Below are 22700 nucleotides of genomic sequence, written 5' to 3'. Positions count from 1 at the left end.
ACCCAAAGATATGTAGGAAAAATAGAAAAGTACATATACATAATGATAGTCAACGCAGCGTTTTTTATATTAGCAAAAGTCTAGAGACAATCACAATGTCCTTCAATTGCTTCAGCTGTGCTATGGTACAGTCACACGATGGAGTGCCATGATCAATATGATCACTAATACTCAAAGAACCAAAGGATCCCAAAGAACTCTGTGTGTGTGTGTGTGTGTGTGTGTGTGTATCAAAGAATGATGCTAAATTCCTTTGGAACCAAGATTTTCAGTATAAAAGTGATATAGATTTAAAAAATTAAAGAAGTACAAACCAGTCCTTAAATTGAATGGACTATATTAGCATAGACTCCTCAGCTATTTTATCTTAGGAAAAAGGTATATCCTACTATTGTTCATTGTCAAGTTTGAGAAGGGGCTGATCAACAATGGGACAATTTGAGCATCAGAAAGAGTCATGGATTAAAACACATCAAATAGCTGAAAAGCCCATGCATTCATAATAATACTGAAAAATCCTATTTGGTCTTCTGCAGGTTGCTTTGCTCATTATTCTGAAGACGAGTGAAAAGGCAGGGCGGTCAAGCAGGTCAAGCCTCCATATTTTAAAAATTCTAGGCCGGACGCAGTGGCTCACACCTGTAATCCCAGCACTTTGGGAGGCCGAGGCAGGCTGATCGCTTGAGGTCAGGAGTTTGAGACCAGCCTGGTCAACATGGTAAAACCCCGTCTCTACTGAAAATACAAAATTAGCTGGGTGCGGTGGCACACACCTGTAATCCCAGCTACTCGGGAGGCCGAGGCAGAAGAATCACTTGGACCCGGGAGGCAGAGGCTGCAGTGAGCTGAGATCGCACCACTGCACTCCAGCCTGGGTGACAAGAGCGAAACTCCATCTAAAAAAAAAATTCTAATAACTCACTAGGGAGGCTTCTTGGAGGCCCCCAGGGCTGTCTCCTGGGCCCTGAGCTGTGCCACAGCCTGCTGCTCTGGGGGTATGGGGTCCCATTGGCTTGGGGACACTGAGGCAGGAGAGAGGCTGGACAAGGGATTGTCTTCAAGCTCCCTGCAAGCTCCAAGGAGCTGAAGGGGGATAGGTGGGGAACTGAGAGGAGGGAGTAAGGCCAGGTGCACAGGTGAGGTAAGGTGGGGCTGGGCTGGGCTGGGTGTGGGCTCAGGTGAGGCCAAGGGCTGAGGGTGGGGGAGTAAGGGTGGATGGCCTGGTAGGACAGGCAATACAAGTGGGGCCTGACCGAGCCCAGTGGCCACTCTCTGTGTGAGCAAGGAGTTGAGGAGGGCCCCCATCAGCTGAGGGAGCAGGACCACAGGGTTGCAGCCTCCCAGCTGCCACCTGCTCTCTCCAGGACACACCCTCCACTGAGGAAAGCCCCTCCTCTATCATTCCGGTGGGTGCACATGTCCAGCCCTGGCTGTCCTAGATGCAAAGGCTGACAGACCTATCAGCCAGCATGAACAGGGAGGCAACCCTCTCCCAGCCTCTCAGGCTCTCAGGCTGTCCCAGAGCCTCAGAACCTTCTGGAAACATGGCACTCAATCTACCTCACACCAACCTTCCAGGGCTGTTTGCCGACATCCCTCAGCTCACCAGGCTCACCTCATGTTCCTCCAGCAGGGTCAGAGGCCCACAGTGGGAGGAGCTTCAGAGGTCACCAAGAATGCATGAGGAATGGGGAAGCTGAGGCTGACCAAGGGAAGGGTGTGTGGCTGCTGTGAGATCAGCATCTGTGGGCCAGGGCTGGGCTGCTAGAACAGCCAGGCCACCACAGGCTTCCTGGCCAACATCCTCCTTCAGGTAGTCTTCCTACCTATTCACTCATTCAATCATTCGTCCATTCCCCCAGATCCTCGCAGAGCACCGGCTGAGTGCCAGGTGCTGTTCTGGGCCCAGGTCACAGAGCTGCGTGCAAGACCACCAGGGAGTGGTGAGACAAAGAAAACGAAGGGGGCACAGGATGGGGGTGCAGACTGTGGAGGGTGGTCAGCAAGGGTCCCAGGGGCGTCTCCACAGAGACCCTGGAGCAGGCCCTTCTGCAAATCTGGGAGGTATTTGCTGTTGGAGGAGGGCTCTGCATGCAGTAGGCACTCAATGCAGAATGGATGGGAGGGTAGGAGATGGGGCAGGGAGGACTCTGCATGCAGTAGGCACTCAATGCAGAATGGATGGGAGGGTAGGAGATGGGGCAGGGAGGACTCTGCATGCAGTAGGCACTCAATGCAGAATGGATGGGAGGGTAGGAGATGGGGCAGGGAGGACTCTGCATGCAGTAGGCACTCAATTCAGAATGGATGGGAGGGTAGGAGATGGGGCAGGGAGGACTCTGCATGCAGTAGGCACTCAATGCAGAATGGATGGGAGGGTAGGAGATGGGGCAGGGAGGACTCTGCATGCAGTAGGCACTCAATGCAGAATGGATGGGAGGGTAGGAGATGGGGCAGGGTGGCTGGACAGAGCCACCACCCTGTATTCCTCAAGCTGATGTGTCTCTCCAGAGGATCCTTCTGCCTGGCGAATGTCTCCTACAGATATGATGCCCCACATCTGTAAGGCATCGCCCCATTTAAGGCCCTGCTGTTCTTTTTTAGATTCAGAGGGTATGTGTGCAGGTTTGTTACATAGGTATATTGCGTGATGCTGAGGTTTGGGGTATGGATGATCCCATCACCCAGACAGTGACAATGGTAGCCAATAGTTTTTCAACCCTTGCTCCCCCACCATCTACTAGTCCTCAGTGTCTATTGTTGTCATCTCTATGTCTATGAGCACCCATCATTTAGTTCCCACTTTCCCACTTATAAGTGAGAACATGTGGTATTTGGTTTTCTGTTCCTCAGTTAATTTGCTTAGGATAATGGTGTCCAGCTGGACCCATGTTGCTGCAAATGACGTGGTTTTATTCTTTTTCATGGCTGCATAGTATTCCATGGTGTGTATATACCACATTTTCTTTACCCAGTCTACCACTGATAGGCACCTTGGGTTAATTCCAGGTCTTTGTTATTGTGAATAGTGCTGCGATGAACATGGAAGTGCAGGTGTCTTTTTGGTAGAATGATTTTTCTTTTGTATATGTATCCAGGAATTAATGGAATTGCTGGGTCAAATGGAACTTCTGTTTTGAGTTCTTTGGGAAATCTCCAAACTGCTTTCCACAGTGGCTGGACTAATTTACATTCCCACCCACAGCGTATAAGCGTTCCCTGTTCTGCTCACTCTCGCCAGCATGTATTGTTTTTTGATATTTCAACAAAGGCCATTCTGACTGGTGTGAGATGGTATCTCACTATGGTTTTGATTTGCATCTCTCTAATGATTAGTGATGCTGAGCTTTCTTTTATGTTTGTTGGCCGCATGGATGTCTTCCTTTGAGAAGCATCTGTTCATCCCCTTTGAGCAATTTTTATGGGGTTATTTATTTTTTTCTTGTTGAATTGTTTGAGTTCCTTATAGATTCTGGATATTAGACCTTTGTCAGATGCATAGATGCAAATATTTTCTCCCATTCTGTAGGTTGTCTGTTTACTCTGTTGATAGTTTCTTTTGCTGTGCAGAAGCTCTTTAGCTTAATTAGGTCCCACTTGTCAATGTATATTTTTGTGGCAATGGCTTTTGAGAAATTAATCATAAATTCTTTCCCAGCGCTGATGTCCAGAATGGTATTTCCGACGTTTTCTCTTAGTGGTCTTATAGTTTGAGGTCTCACATTTAAATCTTTAATCTGTCTTGTGTCACTTGTGCATATGGTGAAAATTAGGGGTCCAGTTTCATTCTTCTGCATATGGCAAGCCAGCTATCTCAGCACCATTTATTAAATATGGAGTCTTTTCCCCATTTCCTATTTTTGTTGACTTTGTTGAAGATCAGATTACTGTAGGTGTGTGGCTTTATTTCTGGGCTCTCTATTCTGTTCCATTGGTCTATGTGTCTATTTTTGTACCAGTACTATGCTGGTTTGGTTATAGTTGCCTTGAACATTAGTTTGAAGTCAGGTAATGTGATGCCTCTGGCTTTGTTCTTTTTGCTTAGGATTGCCTTGGCTATTCTGGCTCTTTTTTGGTTCCATATGAATTTTAGAGTAGTTTTTCTAATTCTGTGAAAAATGACGTTGGTAGTTTAATAGGAATAGCGCTTAATCTGTAGATTGCTTTGGACAATGTGACCATCTTAATGATGCTGATTCTTCCTACCCATGAGCATGGAATGTGTTTCCATTTGTGTCATCTATAATTTTTTTTTTAAGACAGGGTCTCACTCTGTCACCCAGGCTGGAGTGCAGTGGCACAATCCTGGTTCACTGCAGCCTCAACCTCCCAGGCTTAGGTGATCCTCCCACCTTAACCACCCCAGTAGCTAGGACTACAGGCATATGCCACCATGGCTGGCTAATTTTTGTATTTTTTTGTAGAGTTGGGGTTTTCGCCATCTTGGCCAGGCTGGTCTCGAACTCCTGGATTCAAGTGATCCGCTCGCCTCAGCCTCCCAAAATGCTAGGATTACAGGTGTGAGCCACTGCATCCAGCCAGTTTCTTTCAGGAGTGTTTCTCCTTGTGGAGATGCGTCATCTCCTGGGTTAGATGTATTCCTAGGTAATTTTTTTGTGTGGTGAGAGTGGACATCCTTGTCTTATTCCTATTCTTAAGGGGAATGCTTTTGCCAGCTTTTGCCCGTTCAATATGATGTTGACTGTGGGTTTGTCATAGACAGCTCTTATTATTTTGAGGTATGTTCCTTTGATGGCTAGTTTGTTGCAGGTTTTTATCATGAAGGGATGTTTGGATTTTTTCAAAGACTTTTTCTGAATCTACTGAGAGGACCATATGGTTTTTTGTTCTGTTTATGTGACAAACCACATTTATTGATTTGCATATGTTGAACCAACCTTGCATCCCAGGAATGAAGTCTATTTGACTGTGGTGAATTAATTTTTTGATGTGTTTCTGGATTTGGTTTGCTAGTATTTGTTGAGGATTTTTATATTTACGTTCATCAGCAAGCCCCTGTTCTTGATCCTAATCCCACAGGTGGTTCCTGGTTCATCGTTGCCTCACCTATTCCCTAACTACCTGCCCCCGCATGCTCATAAAGACCGGTCAGCTCAGACCCACCCCTACCAGCAGGTCTGGGAGGGGACCCCAGGGCAGTTGCCTGAGGGCTCTGTAAACAGCCTCTAATGCAGACCCAGTACAGTGGGGCTGGGTCGGCCCCAGGAATCTGCATTTTAGTGTACTTCCCCCTCTCCTGTGCAGGAGACCCTGAGGTTTGGAATGTCCTGAGGGTCCCCAAGTTTGGGCACCACAGCAGGACAGAGCCAGAACTAGCCCAGGGTGCTTCAGTTCTGCCTTGACATGGTCCTTCCTGATTGCAGGCTATGTCAGATGGTCACTCCACGGTCAGCACCGGCATTGACTGTGCCCCACACACTGCACAAGAGGCCTTGCCTTCGTGAATCCCACAGTGGTGCAGGACAGACACGCCTTCATAGAGAAAGGCACCCCCCACCCAGGAGCAGGTCCACATGCACACTGAAGCCAGGGCTCCCCACCAAGGCAATTTTCTCACCTGTGAAATCAGGAGATGTAGGAGATGGGTGTGCCATGACCTGTCCCCCAGTTCACAGCTTGGGTGTACCCTACCTCCTCCTCTTCCAAGATGACAAGCTGGGAACCAGCCAGGGAAGACTGAGGCTGTATGTGTGTCTGCCCACACGTGTGCAAGTATGTGTAGGTGTGCATGTGTGAATGAGCCTTTTTGTCACCATGAAGGACCTGGGGATCCCCCATCCCTTCTCCTAAGAAAGGCAGCCTTAAAGCAGCAGGATCCGGCAGGCTGGGAAAGGTGCACCCAGGACAGAAAGCAGTGGGGCAGAGTAGAGAGGTGGGGAGCTACACCCTGTGGGCTCACGGCTGGTGGCGGGGCCCTCCCTGCAGGTCACACACCCACACTCACTCCTCCCAGCCCAGGACCCAGGGTCTCGGCCCAGTGCCCAGGTGGGCGAGCGGGTTGCTTCCAGCTGCGTTCGCTTTGATCTGAGGTTAGGTCATCTGATGTCACTGCAGACTCTCTGGGCTGGTCTCATGCTCCCTGTTCTGGGGAAGCTCCCAGATTCCCACCTGGGCCCAGCCCATCTGGCGGAAATCACTTCCGGAGACTGCTCCTGACACAGCATCGATTCTTGGAGTTGTCGGCATCGCCTTGTGTGGGAGGTTGCCTTCAGCCAGGAGCACGGGCCCCTCCGCTGACCCTCCCGTCACTGGCCGCCAAGCTTCCCACCCCCAGTGGGAGTGCTGGGGACCGGCCCCACAATCTAAAGGTCTGAGGCCTCCCCAGCCCTGGCGGGGCCCCTGCCCAGGGCAGCAGCCTGCCACCTCCACACATAGCCCTTTCGTGGGCCCAGGCAGGCCTGTCTGGGACGTGTGACAGGCCAGCCCCTCCCCTCCCTGGAGAGTGGTGGTGGCTGTCCTAGCCACTCAGAGAAGGCGGGCAAATGGGGGTGGGCAGCCTGTCCCTACATCCTTCCAGGCCAAGGTGGGCCACTCCTGACCAGGGCACTCATCCGTCTTGCCAGACTGGTACAATGGTGTGGGGGGCTCACCCTCTGAAGCCCACCATGGCCCATCACGGGCTGGAGCCCAGAGCTGGCCCCGAGCTGAGAGTGGATGTGAGGTGGCGGCTGAGCAGGTCACCCAAAGGCTGGCAGGGTTTGGGCAATGGGGCCAGGAGCTGCATGGGTGATCAGTAGGGGAGGAGGAGGTGGGATGACTCAGCCAGCCTGCTGGGATTTATTGGGCACCTACTGAATTCCCAGCCTTGCTGGGTTACGGGGTGGGGGAGGTCAGGGGAGCGGGAGGTGAGGCTCCCGGCCTCAAGGATAGTGTCCTCTTCTGTGAGATGTGCTGGCTGGGGAGAAACCACGAGAACTGCCTACGCTCTTGGGGTGCTCTGGCCAATCCCCCATGGCTACCTGCTGCCTGTTCCCCAGTGTGTGGGCATCCTGAGACCAGAGACTGACTCGCCATCCTGGAGAGACTAGGCACTGTGGAGAAGTTAGTAAGTGGTGAGTGGGTGACCGGAGAGAGGAGAAAACAGGTGGGTGAAGTGATGGACAGACGGATAGAGAGATGGACAGATGGATGGATGGATGCGTGGGTGGGTGGACAGATGGACAGTTTGATACATGGATACGCAGATTGGTGGATGGATGGATGGATAGATGGACAGATGGACAGATGCACATGGACAGATGGATGAACAGACAGATGGATGCATGGATAGATTGGTGGATGGATGGATGGATGGATGGACAGACAGATGGACGGATAGATGGATGAATCGACAGACGGGTGGATGGATGGACAGACGAATGGACAGATGGACGGATGGAGGGATGGATTGCCATGGGTGCATGGGTGAATGACAGGTGGGCAGGCTGGCGGAAGGCTGGATGGCTGGGTGGGTGGGGATGGGTGAGGAGGTGCATATGTGCTGGTGGATGTGTGCATGAGTGGGTGGGTGAGTGAGCGGGTGGATAGACCAGCAGATGGGCTGCCCTTCGTCCAGTTATTTGCACAGATGGCAGCCTCTCCATGAATTCTTCCTCGACCCGCCCATTTAAAAATAAAATCTTGCAGCCGCTGGGCCTCCCCTGCTTTATTTTTCTCCATAGCCATTTTAATCATCGATAGATTTTCCTTCTTTCTCACGTATCCCCTTGTTTGTTGTCTGTGTCTCCCCCTGACACAGTGCCTGGCACATAGAAGTTGCTCAATAAATCTCTCCCCAGGCCGGCTGTGGTGGCTCATGCCTGTAATCCAGTGCTGTGGGAGGCCGAGGTGGGAGGATTGCTCAAGTCCAAGTGTTTGAGACCAGTCTGGGCAGCATAGTGAGACCCCATCTCTAAAAAATAAGTAGATAAATGAATAGCAAAAATCTGTATCCAACGACTGCATGAACTGATGGGTGATCGGATGGTTGAGTTCATGGATGAGTGGCTGTGTGGTGCTTACCAATGGCTGTCATTTCCAGAACCTCAGAAACGACTTCTCTCCCCTGGATCAGCCAGGCTGTGGTCCTCCTGGCCCAATGCTCACACTTTGAAGCTCCAGCTGCACCTGCAGAGCCTGCCTTCCAGCACCTGCACACCACAGACACACACACACAGTGTCCACACAGACACATACACAACCACACACACGGTGCAGCTACACACACATGCACTCACAGTTTCCACACAGACACACATGCAGTGTCCACACACACGGTGCAGCTACACACACATGCACTCACAGTTTCCACACAGACACACATGCAGTATCCACACAGTGCACCTACACACACATGCACTCACACAGTGTCCACATAGACACACACACAGTGTCCACACGCACAGTGCACCTACACACACACACATACACTTTCACAAACAGCGTCCAGACACAGCGTACCTACACATACATTCACACACACTCATACACAGCATTCTCACAGACACAGCATGCACACACACACACACACAGTGCAGCTATACACACATGCACTCACAGTGTCCACACACACACACAGCCAGACACACAGTGTCCGCACACAGTGCACCTACACACACACACTCTCACAAACAGCATCCACACAGACACACACGGTGTACCTACACACATTCACACACACACAGCATTTGCACACACAGTGTCCACACACACAGTGCAGCCACACACATGCAGTCACACAGTGTCCACACAGATGCACACACAGCCAGTGTCCACGCACACACATGCACTCACAGCGTTCACACAGACACACATGGTGCACCTACACACACATACACCGCCCACACAGACACATGGTGTACACCTACACACACAGCCTCCACACACACAGCCGCACACGGTGTCTACATACATTCACACACAGCATCCACACAGACACACACAGTGCACCTACACAAACATGCACGCACACACTGCGTCCACACACACAGCCACACACAGTGTCTACATACACTCACACACAGCATCCACACAGATCCACACACACACAGTCCACCTACACACACATATGCACTCACACACTGTGTCCACACACAGCCACACACAGTGTCTACATACACTCATATACAGCGTCACACAGACACACCCACAGGCACACCTGCTGTCCGCACACACAGTGCAGCTACACACACACACAACATCCACACAGAAATGCCCACGGTGTCCACACATATGCGCACACACACACACACCATGTGCCCACAGTGACACACACAGACACACGCTGGTCCTTGCTTCTCGCAATTACCCAGGCCCTGTCCAGGCCTTGGCCCCGGCCCCGCTGGTCCTCAGGACGTTCCAGGCACACTGGCTCAGGCCTTACGCACCCTTCAGTGGAAGGAATTCTCATGATCCCCATTTCCAGACAGGATCTGGAATCACTGAAAGTCCTACTGCAGCCTTGACCACTGGCCCAGTGCCCGCTCCACACACAGCACACTCACACAGGTGCACACATGCCAGATGGACGTGCCCTCATGGACAGTGCATGGAGCCCCCTACCCCAGCCACTGGGCCCGGGCAGCGCTCGGCCTCTCCACAGCCAGCATCTGCTCTCAATGGTGGAGTTGGCCGGGCAGCCCTTGCGCACACTGAGAAGGGTACACCTTCCTTTGCAGATCTGCCGTCTGACCGCCAAGCACCCTCTGTGGGGAGCGGGGTAGGGAGACGTCTTCCTGCAGCCGTGGAAGCTCCAGGACAGGACAGCAGGGGAGAGGGCGTGGGCCTTGCCTCATGGCGGCATTGCTATGGGCAGGTCATTCGGCCTCGCTGGCCCCTACGGCCTCTACCTCTGTTCACATCTTGTGATGGGGTCAAGGTTGCCCTCCCAGAGTAGAAGGACAGGCAAAAGGTGATGCTGCAAGGATGGTGCCGAGACAGCAGTGGCACGCTGCAGGCGCTGCCCGGGCCAGGGAACTTAATGGAGTGGGGACGGACGTGCGGCTCCACTGGTCCCCGGACTCCCGGTCTCCACTGCTGGGCACTCAGGATCTGCCCGGAGGCCTTGGACACAGGCACCACTGGCAGAGCTTGCCCATGGCCCTGCTGCCCCACGGCATGGCTTCGGGCCGCCCCCCGAGGGGTCAGACCTGACGCCCCCACCATCAGCTTTTCCTGTCTGAGGGGCTCCGGGCTGCTTCCCTCCCACCTGGGGCTAGACTGTGTGTGGTTCAGAGGGAGACGCTGGGTTGGGGGTGCCCACCACACTGGCATGGGGACCCTGGGCCAGTGGTCCCTACTCTGGGTGGTGGTTTCTCTCCTCTAAGACAAAGAAGAAGTGGGTTGCAAATCTTTCTGTAAATAAAATGCCACATGGCACCCAAGGATGTGCCCGGGGGGAGGCTTCCTGTGGTGCAGGTGGGGAGCCAGCCTGCAGCTCCTTCTCTCTCAGCGGAGGCCCGAGGACCCCGGTCAGGGACGGCTCATGCGCTCCTGGACGCTGGGGTCAGCTTCTGAGCCCGTGGGCCCAGCCTCGCATGGCAGGGCTTGGCAGGAGAGAGCTGAGCCTCTGCAGTCGGCCAGCGGGGTTGCTGGGGATCCAAAGGGGATCTGCTGTCCCAGGGATAGAGGCCCCGTGGGGGCAGGGGCTGGGCCCTGTTGGAGTCCTGCTCTACTGGCGTGCCTTCTCCTCCAAAGGAAGTTCCAACGTAAAGCCTGCCCGGGGCCAACTGTAGCAAAGGAGACAGAGGCCGCTGAAGGAAAGCCGCTGTAGAGGGCAGGCAGAGGCTGCTCTGTCGGCAGCTGGGATGTCCCTCATGACAGCACGCATGGATGCAGGTGAGCGCCTGGGCACCTCCTCCCCTGGCAGCAGTGCCCGTGGCTAGAGTGGGCAGACAGTGGAGCCCCGGCCCAGTGTCTGCCCTTCCACCCAGAGCATGGGTGTGGGCCAGGAAGTTGCTCCTTGCAAAAATGCAGCCTCCCCTAGACACCTCCGTCTCTGCCTTGATGGCAGTGCTCACACAGAGACACGCCTGGACAGTCACCCATTGATTCACTCATTCATTCATTGACTTCAGAACATGTGGTCTGTACCTGCGCGTTCTGGGCCCCAGGGAGGTGGCAGGGAATGCTCAGGCCATAGTCTCATGCAGGGGACACAGCAAAAAAGTAAATGAAAGACTTTACAGAGGGTGAGGCATACTGAAAACTAACACCAGATCACAGGGGAAGAGACCGAGGGAGGCACCCTGTGCTGATGTGGTCTAGGGTGAGAGGGTCTCTTGAGGAAGGACATGAGAGCTGAGATCTGAGTGGGAAGAGGGAGCCGGCAGGAGTTCCAAGGAAGAGTGCTCCTGGCAGAGCACCAGAAGCCAAGGTTCCAAGGCTTCTTTGGGTTTTATTGTCAGGGTAATAGGGAGCCATGGAAGGTTGTAGGCAGGGAGGAACATGACCTGGTACTGAACCAGGGGTGGCTGGGGAAGAACTTCTGTAGTCTTTTGGGTGTCCAGGAGATGGAGGTGGAGGGCAGGACCAGGATAGAGGAAGGACTGTGCCTCCCAACCCCATAGGCTTAGAGGATCTGGAGGAACCTCCTCATTCTTCACATACCACAGACACTGGCAGAACCTGCTGTAGAACAACCCAGGCTAGAGGAGTGGATGTGAGCTCAGGCTGGACTTTCAGGGTCTAGTGGACCCTCCGCCTTGCCCAGGGCCCCCAAGATAGGCCCCTCGCACTCAGAACTAGGATTTTAGGGTCTCAGGCCTGAGGGCTTGTGGGGTCCCTGGTCTGAGTCCCATTTGCTCAGAGCCAAGTTCTGAGTTTCTGAGCTCAACACCAACCTGCATTTACTGAGGAACCTGATATCTGCTTCTCCTCTCAGGATGAGGGTTTCAGCCATGCTAGGGGACAAAGGGACATTTACAGAGCAGCCTATAGGTGCCTACTTTGGGAGTACCTGGAGCCTTCCCACCCAGAGCAAAGCTGCTAGCATTATAACATGGCCTGCTTCCACAACCACTATTACCACAACCAGCATCATCCCTGTCATCACTACCATAAACATGACCACCATCATCACTACCACCTCCATCACCACCACCAAAACCACCATCACCATCAATACCATCACCATCACCAAAACCACCAACAACACCATCACTATCACCATCACCAAAACCACCACCACCATCACCACCTCCATCACCACCACCAAAACCACCACACCATCAATACCGTCACCATCACCAAAACCACCACCACCATCACCACCTCCATCACCACCACCAAAACCACCACCACCAACACCACCTCCATCACCACCACCAAAACCACCACCACCAATACCGTCACCATCACCAAAACCACCACCACCATCACCACCTCCATCACCACCACCAAAACCACCACCACCAATACCGTCACCATCACCAAAACCACCAACAACAACACCATCACCACCACCAAAACCACCAACACCAATACCGTCACCATCACCAAAACCACCACCACCAATACCATCACCATCACCAAAACCACCACCACCATCACCACCTCCATCACCACCACCAAAACCACCACCACCAATACCGTCACCATCACCAAAACCACCACCACCATCACCACCTCCATCACCACCACCAAAACCACCACCACCAATACCGTCACCATCACCAAAACCACCACCACCAATACCGTCACCATCACCAAAACCACCACCACCATCACCACCTCCATCACCACCACCAAAACCACCACCACCAATACCGTCACCATCACCAAAACCACCACCACCATCACCACCTCCATCACCACCACCAAAACCACCACCACCATCAATACCGTCACCATCACCAAAACCACCACCACCAACACCACCTCCATCACCACCACCAAAACCACCACCACCATCAATACCATCACCATCACCAAAACCACCACCACCAATACCGTCACCATCACCAAAACCACCACCACCATCACCACCTCCATCACCACCACCAAAACCACCACCACCATCAATACCATCACCATCACCAAAACCACCACCACCAACACCACCTCCATCACCACCACCAAAACCACCACCACCATCAATACCATCACCATCACCAAAACCACCACCACCATCACCACCTCCATCACCACCACCAAAACCACCACCACCATCAATACCGTCACCATCACCAAAACCACCACCACCATCACCACCTCCATCACCACCACCAAAACCACCACACCATCAATACCATCACCAAAACCACCACACCATCAATACCGTCACCATCACCAAAACCACCACCACCACCACCACCTCCATCACCACCACCAAAACCACCACCACCATCAATACCATCACCATCACCAAAACCACCACCACCAATACCGTCACCATCACCAAAACCACCACCAACAACACCATCACCATCACCACCACCAAAACCACCACCACCAATACCGTCACCATCACCAAAACCACCACCACCATCACCACCTCCATCACCACCACCAAAACCACCACCACCATCAATACCATCACCATCACCAAAACCACCACCACCAATACCGTCACCATCACCAAAACCACCAACAACAACACCATCACCATCACCACCACCAAAACCACCACCACCATCAATACCATCACCATCACCAAAACCACCACCACCATCACCACCTCCATCACCACCACCAAAACCACCACCACCAACACCACCTCCATCACCACCACCAAAACCACCACCACCAATACCGTCACCATCACCAAAACCACCACCACCATCACCACCTCCATCACCACCACCAAAACCACCACCACCATCAATACCATCACCATCACCAAAACCACCACCACCAATACCGTCACCATCACCAAAACCACCAACAACAACACCATCACCATCACCACCACCAAAACCACCACCACCATCAATACCATCACCATCACCAAAACCACCACCACCATCACCACCTCCATCACCACCACCAAAACCACCACCACCAACACCACCTCCATCACCACCACCAAAACCACCACCACCAATACCGTCACCATCACCAAAACCACCACCACCATCACCACCTCCATCACCACCACCAAAACCACCACCACCAACACCACCTCCATCACCACCACCAAAACCACCACCACCATCAATACCATCACCATCACCAAAACCACCACCACCATCACCACCTCCATCACCACCACCAAAACCACCACCACCATCAATACCGTCACCATCACCAAAACCACCACCACCATCACCACCTCCATCACCACCACCAAAACCACCACACCATCAATACCATCACCAAAACCACCACACCATCAATACCGTCACCATCACCAAAACCACCACCACCACCACCACCTCCATCACCACCACCAAAACCACCACCACCATCAATACCATCACCATCACCAAAACCACCACCACCAATACCGTCACCATCACCAAAACCACCACCAACAACACCATCACCATCACCACCACCAAAACCACCACCACCAATACCGTCACCATCACCAAAACCACCACCACCATCACCACCTCCATCACCACCACCAAAACCACCACCACCATCAATACCATCACCATCACCAAAACCACCACCACCAATACCGTCACCATCACCAAAACCACCAACAACAACACCATCACCATCACCACCACCAAAACCACCACCACCATCAATACCATCACCATCACCAAAACCACCACCACCATCACCACCTCCATCACCACCACCAAAACCACCACCACCAACACCACCTCCATCACCACCACCAAAACCACCACCACCAATACCGTCACCATCACCAAAACCACCACCACCATCACCACCTCCATCACCACCACCAAAACCACCACCACCATCAATACCATCACCATCACCAAAACCACCACCACCAATACCGTCACCATCACCAAAACCACCAACAACAACACCATCACCACCACCAAAACCACCACCACCATCAACACCGCCTCCATCACCACCACCAAAACCACCACCACCATCAACACCATCACCATCACCGCCACCAAAACCACCACCACCATCAACACCGCCTCCATCACCACCACCAAAACCACCACCACCATCAACACTGTCACCATCACCAAAACCACCACCACCAACACCACCTCCATCACCATCACCGCCACCAAAACCACCACCACCACCAACACCGCCTTCATCACCACCACCAAAACCACCACCACCAAAACCACCACCACCAACACTGTCACCATCACCGCCACCACCCTCATCACTGCCACCAACATCACCACCACCAAAACCACCACCACCATCACCACCTCCATCACCACCACCAAAACCACCACCACCAATACCGTCACCATCACCAAAACCACCAACAACAACACCATCACCACCACCACCATCAACACCGCCTCCATCACCACCACCAAAACCACCACCACCATCAACACCATCACCATCACCGCCACCAAAACCACCACCACCATCAACACCGCCTCCATCACCACCACCAAAACCACCACCACCATCAACACTGTCACCATCACCAAAACCACCACCACCAACACCACCTCCATCACCATCACCGCCACCAAAACCACCACCACCACCAACACCGCCTTCATCACCACCACCAAAACCACCACCACCAAAACCACCACCACCAACACTGTCACCATCACCGCCACCACCCTCATCACTGCCACCAACATCACCACCACCAAAACCACCACCAACACCGTCACCATCACCGCCACCGCCCTCACCACTGCCACCAACATCACCATCAGCACTATCATCATCATTACTACCACCATCACCACTACCACTGTAATTACCACAACCAGCCACCACCACCACTACCACCAGCACCACTACCATCACCACTGTATTAGAACTGCCTGAGACTGAGTGATTTACCGAGGGAAGAGGTTTAGTTGACTCACAGTTCAGTATGGCTGGGGTGGCCTCAGCAAACTTACAATCATGACGGAGATGAAGGGGAAGCAAGTCACCTTCTTCATAGGGCAGCAGGATGGAGTGAGTGCAAGCCAGCACCCACTCCAGGTTCTGCCAGTATCTGAGTGGCAAGAGGGAGCCAGCAGGAGTTCCAGGGAAGAGTGGTCCCAGCAGAGCACCAGAAGCCAAGGCTCCAGAGCTTCTTTGGGTTTTATTGTCAGGGTAATAGGGAGCCATGGAAGGTTGTAAGCGGGGAGGAACATGACCTGGCACTGAACCAGAGGTGGCTGGGGAAGAACTTCTGCAATTTTTTTGGGTGTCCAGGAGACAGAGGTGGAGGGAAGGACCAGGATAGATGAAGGACTGTGCCCCCCAACCCCATAGACTTAGAGGCACCTTCTTCACAGGGCAGCAGGATGGAGTGAGGGGAAATGCCAGATGCTTATAAAACCATCAGATCTCATGAGAACTCACTCACTATCATGAGAACAGCATGGAGGAAACCACCCCCATGATCCGATTACCTCCACCTGGTCCCGCCTTTGACACATGGGGATTATGGTGATTACAACTTGAGGTGAGATTTGGATGGGAACACAGAGCCAAACCATATCAAGCACCCATGCCATCATCATCATCACCATCATCCTAACTATCACTGCCACCACCACCACCATCACCAACATCTTAACCATCCCCACCACTACATCACCCACACTGATATCACCATCACCATGACCACCATTATCACCACCACAATCACCACCATCAACACTACCACCATCACCACCATCTCCAACATTATCACGTTATCAAAAACACCACCATCGCCACCACCAGGATCATTATCACCCCCACCACCATCATGACCATCAGCACCACCATCATACCACACCATCACCAACACCACCGGTACAATCATCACCATCATCATCTCCATCACCACCATCACCAGCATCAAGACCATCACCAACATCACCATCATCACCACCACCACAATCTTTAACACCATCATCATCACCGCCACAATAAACACCACCATCAACACACCACAACCACGGTCATCACCACCACCATCATCATACTCATTGTCATCATCACCCTCATCATCACCACCACCATCAGCAGCAGCACTGCCACAACCACCACCACTATCATCATCACCATCACCATGAACACCAGCATCACCAGTGACTATAGTCACCACCACCATGATCATCACTACCACCATAACAACCAACACCACCATAACCACCGCTACCCCATCACCATCACCACAATCATCACCACCATCACCACCACTGCCACCACTACCAGCTACCACCACCACCATCATTACTACCACCTCCACTATCATCACCACCACCACAACCATCATCACCACCACTAACATCACCATCACCACCACCAGTACCAACACTATCACCATCACCACCACACTCATTATCACCACCACCATCCCCTCCACTGTCACCATTATCACTACCACCATGACTACTATCATCATCACCATGATTATTACCACCACCATCACCATCACCAACACCAATACCAACACCAACACCACCAACATCATGACCACCATCACTACCACCACCATGATCAACACTACCACTGCAATAACCACCACTATCACCACCATTATCCCCACCACAATCATCACCACCACCACCTTCGTCACCCACCACCATCATCATCATCATCACCACCTTTATCAGCACTAATACCATCAACAACACCACAGTCACTACCACCACCACTGCCATTTGCACCGCTATCATCATCATCTTCGTCATCATTCCCACCACCACCATCACCATCACTATCATCACCACCCTCATCAACAGTAATGCCATCACTGCCCCCACTACCCTCACGCCCACCACCATCACCACCACACTCATCAGTAACACCATCACCAGCACAACCACGATCACCACCACCATCACCACCACCGCCACCATCATCACAAACACCGCCATCAGCACGGTCCCCATGATCATTGTCACCACCACCATCATGACCATCAATATCATCATCACCACCACCATGACTACTGCCACCATTACCACCACCACCACCACCACCACTACTGCCACCATCATCACCATCACCACCATCACCTTCACCCGTTACCACCACTGCCTCAGACTCTGCCCATGGTCCTTTAGCGCCCTCTGGTGGCTGACAGGCCAGACTAGAGAGGACACCAGGGTCCCAGAGAGCAAGTCCCAGATACTGTCCCCCACCATTCCTGGAGTTTATGGTTTGAGGGGCCCCGAACAGGGGGTCCTTGGAGTCTCTTTGGGAAGGGGCACACAGAGGTATCCCCCAGGCTCTGTTCTCCTCATGTGTTACCTGCAACCTCCCAGAAGCCAGGCTATTAGAGTCCCTGTTTGACACTCCAAGGTACTGAGGCCCAGAGTGGCTAAGTAGCTCAACAACTATGCAGGATCCAATCCCAGGACTGCGGGATTCCAGAGGCACACTCTGTCCCACTGGCACCCTGTCCTGACTCCGGATGCAGGGACAGTCCTCACAGAGCATCCCCGGTGCTGACCAGTGAATGGACATCACTCACAGCTGGCCCACGGCTGTGCAGCCTTTCCAGCACAGATGAGACACCATGGGGGCTGATGCCCCATGGCCTCGCAGGGCCACAGCAGGGAGGAGACAGTCCCTCTGCCTCCCTGTCCTCCACAGGACAGCTGGGCCCAGCACCCCGGCGTGAGACGTGTGCTCTTGAGGCAGCTCCTGTTCCTACTTACTGTGGAAACTGAGGTGAAGAGCCCTGTCCCATCACATTTCAGGGTGGATTTCAGCTGCATTCGGTCCCGGGCCACCCTGCCGGACAGCGCCAAAGGAGGCAATGACAGCAATCTAAGTGGCCTAGAAGCCATGTCCACACAGGGTCTCCTCTCCCAGTCAAATCGGACATGCCCCCAGGGCCTTGGTGCCAATCACACCTGAGGAAGGCCAGCCCTTGGTGTCTGGGTGGCTTTGGAGACAGCAGGCCTGTGGGCTCGGCCGTGTGGAGCAGGTGAGGTGGTGCCCTGTGTTGGTTCAGGGCCAGCTCCCTGGGGCTGGCATTGGCTGCCCAGGTGCCAGGAGTTGTGGGCGGGGAAGAGGAGGAGGAGAGGCTTGAGAGCTGGGCCCACAGGCACACCCTGCAACGTAGGCAGACGGCTCCATCCGCGCCTTGGCCAGCAGCCGCGTGTCAGGGTGCTGGGGAGAAGGCAGGCAGGTAGGGACCTTCACACCGCTGCCAGCCCAGGTGGGGAGAAGGGGCAGGATTGTACCCCCTCCTCCCAGGTGGGAAGGGCAGGTGGGCATGAGAGGAGTGGGGACCACGACAGTGCGGCTTTGGCCACACCCCTGCCTCTTGCCTCAGTTTCCTTATCTTTAGCAGGGAGGATCCCCGCTTCCCTGGGCTGTGAAGGGCCGGCCCCACTGGGGTGAGGTGGGGCATTCTGGAAGGGGCTGCCCAGTGCTGGAAGAGGGTCTGGGAAGGAGGGCCAGCCCCACGGGCTCTGGATCTGAGACTTCAGGGGCAGTGTCTGGCCAGCAGCCTACAAAGGCAGGTGCGGCTCAGAAGCTGAGGGCAAAGGGAGTGGGGCAGTGGGAGGGGTCTGGGGTCACCAGGTCACTACTGTGTCCTCTTGCCACCACTTCCCTGAGCCATGTCCTCCACTGCAGCCCAGGGAGATGGGGCATCCTCATAGGGAGGACACAAGGACACACAGCTCACTTCACGTCTGCTGCACGCAGGGACCTTTCTGGCACCCTCCCCTTGTGACCGGCTGTTCCCCCAAATCTCACAAATGAGGCAGGCCCAGGGAGGCTGAGGGACCTGCCCAAAGTTACACAGCCTGGTGGGGATGAGCGGGGCTGGGACCCCAGGGCCTGGTCATCCAGCTCTGCCCTGCGCTGGTCCTGGGGAGCCCAGGAAGCCACATTTGGCTCTTGGCTGCGGCTACAGGTGCCCTGCTGCCCTGAGAGCCCCAGTGCCTTCACTGTCTGGGGGGCTGCCTCAGTTTTGCCTCTTGGGAGTTCTGGGGTGGACTTCTGGCCAGGGGTCACGAAGGCCCCTGGCTGTCCCGGGCTCCCTGCCCCACCCTGGGACACACACGGAGGGGTGCAGAAGACCCGGGCACCTGCTCATGCAAATCCCAGCTGTTTGCATCGCCTCCCTCTGGGCCCATTTGCCTGGTGCCCAGCACCTGGCCAAATGCCTCCTTAGTCCCTGGGCTGGCCGGCGGGGGGGTGGGGGGCACCGAGCCTGGGCGTGGGGCAAGGGGTGGTTGCGGCCACCAGGAAGGTGAGGCTGCCCCACGCTGCTACTCGACTTCCCTGACCTCAGCTGCTGGGTGCCCAGCTCGCCCCGTCCTCGGGAGGAAGGAGGTGCTGTGGGCCCTGGGAAGGGCCAGAGCTTTGGTTGTGGCTGCTTCCGCCTCTGATGGCTGCTGGTCGTCCCGGAGGGCTTGCATAGAGTCAGGGAGGCACTGCCGAGCTCCAGGCTGAAGGGTACTCCCAGATGTCCTATCCCAGAACTTCTAAGAGGCAAAGCTGAGGCTCACTGGAAAGGAATTCAAGGGCCAGGGAGCCCTGTAGGACCCCTCCCAAGGCCCAGGCCCCCCATTAGCTTCCCCACCAGGGACGAAGGGAAGAGAAGAAGGAGTCCCCCATCTATGACTAAGAGTCATGGGGAAGGCGAGGATAACAGTGTTGTCCAGCCCAGTCCCGTCCCTCAGGCTGAGGGTCATGGCCAAACCCCAAGCCCCCTACACCCTGTGCTGGGGACACGCCTGGCCATACATCCCCAGCTGCAGGGCACATGTCCACATGTAGCCAGGATTGACCGCAGCGGGTGACCAGGTGTGGCAGGGCCTGGTGGGAGTGAAGGCCAGCCTGAGGACCCCCGCCCAGGGTGAGGACCCCCGCCCAGGGTGAGGACCCCCGCCCAGGGTGAGGACTCCCGCCCAGGGCTGCAAGCACACATCCCACCTCACTGCCTGTTCTGCATTAAGTGGTGTCCTCCCAGATGGGGCAACACTAATGGTTGGATACTGTCCACTGGGAACCTTAGAATGTGACCTCGTTTGGAAGTGGGGTCCTTGCAGATGGCGAACCATGAAGATGAAGCCACATTGGGGTAGGCCGGGCCTGGGCAATCAATGATTGATGAGGAGACAGACAGGCGAGGCAGACCATGCGCCAACCAAGGCGGAAGCTGGAGCCACGCAGCCACAGCCAGGAACACCTGGCGCCTCGGGAACCTGGAAAGGGTGGGAAGGACCCGCTCTGAGAGCTTCCAGAGGGAGCACGGCCCTGCCGATGCCTGGATTTGGGACGTCTGGGCTCTGGAACTATGAGATCATCCATTTGTTGTTTTGAGCCCCCGAGAGTGTGGCCCTTTGTTTTGGCAGCCCTGGGACACAACAGCAATGCCAAGCCTTGTCCCAGCCTCCAGCCCCCACCTGGGGCCTGGCCACAGACACCAGCTCCCAACACGGAAAACCACCAAGCGTCTCCACCAGCGCAGGAGGCCGTATTCAAATCCTGCCTCTCTGCGGTCCGCGGGCTGGTTCCTGCTCTGGAGGCAGAAGTGCGGGAGGATTTGCATCACCCCGCAGGGACGGCTGAGGTCCACGTGGTGCTGAGGGTATCAGGGTGCCTCCACAGGCCTGGCTGCAGGAGGGGGCTGAGGCCCGTGGGTGGGTCCTGCCTGGGGCTGGCAGTCACCAGAAGTCATGCCAGGGTTGACTTGGGCCTCGCAGGGGGGCCCTGGGCAGCCATGACAACCAGCCTGAGCTGGGCATCTTAAAACAATGGCAATTGATTCTCTCATGGTTCTGGAGGCCACCAGTGCTGAGTCCTAAGTCAAACTGTCGGCAAGGCCAAGCCCTCGAGGGGGATCCTTCCTGCCTCTTCCAGCTTCGGGGCTCCAGGTGTCCCTTGGCTTGTGGCCACATCACCCAACCACTGCCTTCACCCCTCCCCTGTGTCTTAAAGGGTGTTTTTCCCTGCGCGTCTGTCTCTACGTCCAAGTGTCCCCTTTCTCTATCAGAACCTGGGAATCAGGGTTCCCCCTGCTCCAGCGTGGCCTCATCTTTACTTACATCTTAATACATCTGCAAAGGGCCTGTTTCCAAAGGTCACATTCCCAGGTCCTGGGGTTTGGGACTTGGACATACCTGTTTGGGGATGCAGTAACTGTGCTGGCTCCAGAGGCCTAATGGGGAGGGCCTTGGCCTTAGCCTCTGCCCCAAAGCCAGCCCCAGGGGTCCCAGGACACACTCCCTCTCATCTCTGAAGTTCCCCCCAACTCCTGTATCCCCTCCTGGGGTCACAGGTGGGCCCCTCTCTAGGAAATTAAGGTTTTTACAGAACGGTCCATTGTCTTCTCACAAAGGGCTTCTGTGGTGGACACGGCCCAGAGCGCCTGGGTACAAGGTGGGCACAGGAGAACCAAGGGACAGCCCTGTGGGATCAGGAGCTGCCAGGTAGCCCCAGGTCAGACAGGGTAGGGTGGCTGGGGGCCCAGGGAGACCTCTGCCCAGCGGCCTGTGGCCCGACGTGTGGCTCCAGGAGGGCAGACAGAGGAGCAGGTGCCCTCGGCCTGCCAGGGCTTGTCCTCAGGCACCAGCTTCCAATATTGAGTTTTCAGAGGAGCAGTCGGAGGGAGGTGGGACCAAGCCAGGCTGAGGTCAGCCAGGCTGGGGCTGGGCAGCTGA

General features: G+C 54.6%; 1 protein-coding gene across 1 annotated transcript; it reads left to right on the top strand.

Moving 5' to 3' along the window:
* Positions 1–12554: 12554 nt before the first annotated feature.
* On the top strand, positions 12555–15841 carry LOC129525410 (basic proline-rich protein-like; the record flags this gene model as incomplete). The annotated part of the gene is made up of 4 exons (XM_063710825.1): positions 12555–13165; positions 13656–13817; positions 13950–14225; positions 14986–15841. Coding segments are annotated over 4 exons (1905 nt in total), but the record flags the coding sequence as incomplete, so codon positions are not given.
* Positions 15842–22700: the final 6859 nt, after the last annotated feature.

Source organism: Gorilla gorilla, chromosome 9 (genome assembly GCF_029281585.2).
Source record: "Gorilla gorilla gorilla isolate KB3781 chromosome 9, NHGRI_mGorGor1-v2.1_pri, whole genome shotgun sequence".
Classification (NCBI taxonomy): Eukaryota; Metazoa; Chordata; class Mammalia; order Primates; family Hominidae; genus Gorilla; species Gorilla gorilla.
This window is presented reverse-complemented; position numbering and strand designations above follow the sequence as displayed.